The sequence below is a fragment of the Strix aluco genome, chromosome 24, assembly GCF_031877795.1.
Source record: "Strix aluco isolate bStrAlu1 chromosome 24, bStrAlu1.hap1, whole genome shotgun sequence".
NCBI classification, from domain to species: domain Eukaryota; kingdom Metazoa; phylum Chordata; class Aves; order Strigiformes; family Strigidae; genus Strix; species Strix aluco.
Window position 1 is genome coordinate 3,425,147 of NC_133954.1, and position 6,395 is coordinate 3,431,541.

Sequence of the window (6,395 nt, forward strand, 5' to 3'; positions counted from 1 at the left end):
TTGGCTGACAGGGTTTTTGTTCCTGGGGGAGGGGGCTACAGCAGTGGTCCCCTTTGAGAAGTTTCTCAAAAGCTCCCCCAGCTCCAAGTCAGACGCACTCTGGGCAAGACCAAGCCTATTAGTGATGGTGATCTCTGTTGTAGTTTGGCACTGGGAGTACTGAAACATGTGGGGGTGACTCATGCTGGAGTATCTAGAGAAGAATGCATCCCGTGGGGAGGACTCATGCCAGAGAAAGTTTGTGGAGGGTTGTATCCCATTGGAGGGACGCCCGGTGGAGCAGGGGGAAGAAGAGTGTAGAAGAGTGCTGCCCCCCACCTTGGAGGAAGAAGCAGGACGCTGACTGCAGCCCCCATCCCGTGTCCCTGTGCCGCTGGGGAAGAGGTAGAAATATTGGGAACAAAACTGAGACTGGAAAGAAGGGAGGGGTGGGGGGAGGTGTTTTAAGATATGGTAATGCTACTCACTGTCCCATTCTGTCTGTTAATTGTTCTCTTTTTAGTGTTTCCATTACAGACATGTTCCTGTTTTCTTCCCCAAGGGACCCTGTCTTTGGCTGTTACCGTTAAAGGGTGAGCGACCCCTACCTGTCCTTACCTCCATTCCTGAGCATTTTGATTCAATTTTTACCTTTCCAGCTCTCGGGGGGAGGGAGTGAGTGAAGGGCTGTGTGGCGCTCAGTTGACCTCTGGGATCAAACCACAACACCTTGACCTTTTCCTTTGCATTCCATTTCCTACCACTGGTCACCAGAAAGAGATCAGCACCTCCCCTGCTGCTGCCCCCCTTGAGGAAGGTGTGGACTGTGATGAGGTCACCCCTCAGCCTTCTCTTCTCCAAGCTGAACAATCCAAGTGACCTCAGCCACTCCTCATAACTCTTGCCCTCAAGACTTTTCACCATCTTTGTCACCGTCCTCTGGACACACTCTAATAGTTTGATGTCTGTCTTATTTCAAGGTGCCCAAACCTGCACACAATACTTGAGGTGGGGCCGCACCAGTGCAGAGTGGGACAATCACCTCCCTCGACCTGCTAGCTGTGCTCTGCTTGATGCACCCCAGGACACTGTTGAGCCTTCAGGCTGCCAGGACACACTGTTGACTCACTTGCCATCAACCTAAAACTCCAAATCTCTTTCCGCGGGGATGCTCTCCAGCCTCTCGTCCCCCAGTTTATACGTATAACCATGATTACCCCGGCCCAGGTGGAGAATCCGGCACTTGCTCTTTTTACATTTCATGAGGTTGGAGATTGCCCGGCTCTCTAGTCTATCCAGCTCTCTCTGCAAGGCCTCTCTACACTCCAGGCAGTCCACAGCTCCTCCTCGTTCAGTATCATCATCAAACTTACTTAAAGTACATTTGATTCCTGCATCCAGATCATTTATAAAATCTTTGAAGAGAAATGGCCCTAAAATGGAGCCCCAGGGAACCCTGGAACATGGACTGAATGTTGCTGTAGAGAGGGGAGTGGCATAATTCTGGGGAATTTCTGCTGTTGTAATTGTGGTGAAGGGATGAGGGGAGGAGTGTCTGTACAATGTCCACTATTGTTGGTGCTGTGATGGTGTTATTTTGATTTTGGTGTGAGGAATTCTTTTTGTTCATGTAAATGAATTTTTTGAACATTGTAGATTTTGTGATGAATGTATATATTAATGATAATTCTAAAATATGTGATTCACAGATCAGAGTGGTGGAATATATTGGGCTTAGGGGGAAAGGGACAGGGGTGCAGGCTGCAGGAGTGGCTTCTGTGAGGAGATGCCAGAAGCTGCCTCCCCATGTTGGACAGAGCCAGTTCCAGCCCACACTAAGACTGACCCTGCACTGACCAAAGCTGAGCCAATCAGTGACACTGGTAGCACCTCTATGATAATAAATGTAAGAAGGGGAATAAAGTGTTGCACAACATAATCTGGAAGTGAGGAATGAGAAAATGTGAGAGCAACAACTCTGCAGACACCAAGGTCAGTGAGGCAGGAGGGGAAGGAGGTGCTCCAGGTGCCGCAGCAGAGATTCCCCTGCAGCACGTGGTGAAGACCATGGTGACACAGGTTGTCCCCGTGCAGCCCATGCAGGTCCATGGTGGAGCAGATATCCACCCTGCAGCCCGTGGAGACCCCACGCCAGAGCAGGTGGATGTGCCCTGAAGGAAGCCGTGACCACATGAGAACTCACGTTGGAGAAGGCTCCTGGCGGGACCTGTGGCCCTGTGGAGAGGAGCCCACGCTGAAGGAAGTTTTCTGGCAGAACCTGTGGCTCCGCAGGGGACCCTCACTGGAGCAGTCTGTTCCTGAAGGACTGCACCCGGTGGAAACCACCCACGCTGGAGCAGTTCATGAAGAACTGCAGCCCATGGGAGGACCTGTGTTGGAGAGGTCCATGAAGGACTGTCTGCCGTGGGGGGGACCCCACGCTGGAGGCGGGAAAGAGTGTGAGGAGGAAGGAGCAGCAGGGAAACTGTGCTATGAACTGACCGCACCCCCCATTCCCCATTCCTCTGTGCCACTTGGGGGGAGTGTTGCATTTAAGGTAATGAATTAATTTGGTAAGAGATGAATCCCCTTGTGTTCTAGCTGGTCCTCAGAGATTGCAGGGACCAGGGGTGCCTGGATTGATCTCTTAATAGCTATGCCAATTATGGCTGTAACTAGAGGCCAGACACCAGGTGCACGAACAGCCCATGTGCTGTAGGTCCGGTTGCGTTCAAGAGAAGCCGTCGGGTTCATGAACAGTACGGTTTATTCTTAGGCAACATGTACAGGCTCTCTGAGAGTGCCTACGATAAATGCACAAAGTGCAGGTTGAATATATCGCACTGCACACAAAAATCGATTGCAATCACAAACACTTAATTCCTGGCTAATCTGTCGGTGTAACCAGTGGCCCAAATCTTACAAAAGGCGTCCCTTCTTGGGGGGGTGAAAAGCACAATCCCGTCAATCTGTCCCTCCAACTTAGTACTGGATTCTCATCCCTCTGAGTTAGATACAAACTTGGGGTAGTATTTATCTAAGTGTGTATGTGTGAGTGGGTGGGACCATCAAGTCATTTTTTCTTGTGTAACGACACAGCACATTCCTTGGTGCCAGGTGTGTGCTGGTTTTGTGGGGAAAGAGGAAGAATGAGAGATCAGGTCTGCAGAGTTCTGCAAAACAGTCCTTGAGAGAAGGGGAAGAGCAGGAGATAAATCTTCATATTTGTGTCAAACTTTGCAGTTTTTTCGCTGTTTCGCTTTTCCCAAACTTCCAACAGGGAGGAAGTAGAGGAGTGGGAGTGAGATTGAGCCTGAGAAGAAGGGTGGGGTTATATTTGTTCCTATTTCTCATTATCCTACTATGACTCTATTGGCAATAAATTAAATTAATTTCCCCAAATCGAGTCTATTTTGCCTGTGATGGTAATGGCTGAGTGATCCGCCTGTCCTTATCTCAACCCACGAGCATTTTGTTTTCTTTTTCCCCCGTGTCAGCTTGGTGGGCACCTGACCACCAGCCAAGGTCAGCCCAACCCCCAACAGGCCAGGATGGTGCTGGCCCAACATCACAGTACAAATGGCCAACAACCTCCTTGGTGCAGAAAGGCTGCTGAAGGAGCAGAGTCACCTGGGAGTAGTTGGGCACAAAGCCCACTGCCCACGCTGCCAGCACTGGCAGGATGTAGACTTTCTTCATCATGATGGCATTTTTCACTGAGCACTTTGCATATGGTGACATAATGTTCGAAGCACGTGGCTGAGGGAATCAGGAATGTACCCAGGAAGAAGTGGGAAAATGAAAGCAGGAAACACAAATGGTAGTTCTGCTGACAAGGAATGTCTCCAGCTTCTAGGGGACAATGGTGGTGGCACAACAGATCTCCAGGTAGGAAAGCCTGCCAAGGGGGAAACACATCAGCAGACTCGGGGGCTGCTCACTCTGCACGGGGACAAGGATGAGGCTATTCCCACTAAGATGAAGAGAAAAATGGAGAAGACAAAGACAAGCAGGGCCAGGTGCCCCCTGGCGAGGTCACCCCGCTTGACTGTGTTGGTGTTTCCTTTGGGGCAACATACTGCCCTGTTTGGAAGAGCTACCCAGGCAAGAGGGTGGAACCAAAGGTGTGTTCAGGTCGATCCTTTGTCTCTGTTGGTGTCAGAGGAATAAAATCAACCACTGCTGCAAGGCAAGGTAAGCAGTGTAACCCAGGTGAAGGTCTGGCCCTGCCAGGCTGGAGGAGCAGGTGGTAGACCACAGTAAAGAGAACTTGACAGAGCTCGGACGAACGTTTCTGCTTTGATGGAATGAGCCTTTGCCATGTAAAGACTGACTCCACTAGCCACTAACTCTACATCTGGGTGCATTGGTTTCTTAATTGCCCCGTTGCTAATTGGCTCCGTCGAACGTGCAGGGAGGCTGTTGGCGGTACTAACAGCCTTGGGGGAGCCCTTGGTGCATGTGCCCGGGAAGGGCAAAAGCTCTGGGACTCTGTCCCCTGAGCGAGGCATTTCTGAGGCAGAGCTGGCCGGCCGTTACAGACAGGCCCGAGGATGCCCCGTTAGGCAGCAGAGTCTGAGCCCGTCGGGAGGCAGCAAGAGAGCCTGGGGGAAAGCCCGCCCTGCCCTGCCTGCCTTGCCCAGCCCGTCTGCCTGTCCCTGGGCAGCGCTGCCCAAGCGCGGCTCTTTGGTGGCCTCGGGAGCACAGACCCGCAGCGGCCGTCAATGAGAAGAGGTGCTGAGGCCAGGCCTTGACTGCTGGGGGGGCCTGGTGGTGCCGGTGTTGGTGGCGGGGCCGGGCGGGCGGGGGAAGCGGCTCGGGGCCCGGGGCCGGGCGGGGCCGGGCGGGGCGAGGCGGCCCCGGCGGGCGGAGCGGCAGCGCCCCCTGGCGGGCCCGCCCGGGACTGTCCCCCCGCCCCCGCCGGCCCCGCCCGGCCCCGCCCGCGGCGGTTCGTGCCCGGCCGCAGCCCCGGCTCCTCTCCCCGTGTCTCCCAGCGCGCAGTAATACACCGCCGCGTCCCCGCGCCGGGGCCGGGCGAGCCACAGGGCGCTGGACCGGCGGTCTGCCGCCACCGACAGCCGCCCCGGCGGGGCCTGCAGATCTTTGGAGCCTTTCAGAGTGAGCACGAGGAATGTGGGGGCTCGGCCCGGGAGCTGACGGTACCAGTGGATGAACTCCCCGGTCTGGATGTTGGGGTGGGAGCAGCTGATGGTGACGCCGGTGCCCTCGTTGGTCTCTGCCGACGGCTCCTGCTGCACCTGGGCTCTGCCCGCAGCCACTGCCGAGGAGAAAAGAAGAATCCCTTTGCTTCAGCTGAACATGTCGTGCAGCCGGAGAGGGGAGAAGGGGACACTTCACAGATGATGGGGGTGTGATCTGAGAACACAGGATGGAGAGACAGTTCCTCTGAGAGTGGTTCTTTGGGGACAGGAATGTTTGGAAGGACAGTCCGAGTGAGGAAGAGGAGAAGGGACTGAGGAAAAGAGATTGGCTGGGATGGATGGATGGATGGATGGATGGATGGATGGATGGATGGATGGATGCAGAAGTGGAGTAACAGAATAGAGAAGCAAGCTGGGAGGGAACGACCTCGTTGGGGACAGAAGGGAGGACAGAGAAGGGAATAAGGTTCAAGAGGAGCAGGAGGGTCACAGGCGAGCCCCGGCCCAGCCCCGGCCCCCGCAGCCCCTGTCCCAGCCGCCGCCGGCAGCCCCGCGCACCCAGGAGCACCGCGGCCAGCCCCGCCAGCCCTGCGCCCCGGCCCCGCCGCATCCCGCCGCTCCGCCGCCCGCGCCTCGCTGCCCCCCGCCAGCCCCGGCTCTCTGCTCCGGCCGCGGCGCCTCCTCTCCGCCGCCTCCGCTCCTCTCGGCCGCCGCCAGCTCCGCCCCGGGGCTGAGCCCTGCGCCGGCGCCGCTCGGGGGCTCGCCCGGGCTCAGAGTGCTCAGCGGCTCTGCACCGCCACCACTTGCGCTCCCGGCAATCCCACTCTCTCCCTCCTCCAGCAAGGGCTCCCCAGCAACAAGAAGCCTGCCCAGCGCCAGCTGCAGCCTGGGGCAGCAGCAGGGCCTTGGCCCAGCACATGCAGCAGCTTCCCAGAGCTGTCCCCGAGCTCAGCGCCTGCAAACAGCAGCCACTCACCTCCTGCCCATGGCACGGAGGAGGCTGAGAGCCTCCCTTCAGCTGCCCCTCTGCAGGCCGAGCACAATGCCTCCGAGCTGCTCTCTAGCAGAGGGGATGGGAGGCCAAGGGTGACCTGGGCGTGCAGGGTTCAGGGAGGGCAGGGGACAGGGGGAATCACACAGTCACACTGTAGCTGAGCAGGGACCTGCAGAGGTTGTCTGGGTCAATCCCCACTTGGAATATTTCCCATTAGATCAGGCCGCTCCAGGATGGAGATTGCAGAATCTCCCAGGGAA

At 56.2% G+C, this 6,395-nt stretch overlaps 1 protein-coding gene across 1 annotated transcript; it reads right to left on the reverse strand.

The window, feature by feature from the left end:
- Positions 1-4,151: 4,151 nt before the first annotated feature.
- On the reverse strand, positions 4,152-5,751 carry LOC141933955 (uncharacterized). The gene is made up of 3 exons (XM_074849100.1): positions 5,700-5,751; positions 4,884-5,257; positions 4,152-4,376 (listed from the first exon to the last, which is right to left on the reverse strand). Exons 1-3 carry the CDS (start codon positions 5,749-5,751, stop codon positions 4,152-4,154), a joined length of 651 nt encoding a protein of 216 aa, XP_074705201.1.
- Positions 5,752-6,395: the final 644 nt, after the last annotated feature.

Coding starts and splice junctions, on each gene's coding strand:
- LOC141933955 (XM_074849100.1), bottom strand. CDS start 5,751: ATGCGGCGGGGCCGGGGCGCAGGGCTGGCGGGGCTGGCCGCGGTGCTC. Junction 5,258..5,699: donor GCTGGCCGCGGTGCTCCTGG/GTGCGCGGGGCT, acceptor TCTCCTCGGCAG/TGGCTGCGGGCAGAGCCCAG. Junction 4,377..4,883: donor CCGGCGGGGGCGGGGGGACA/GTCCCGGGCGGG, acceptor CGTTCGACGGAG/CCAATTAGCAACGGGGCAAT.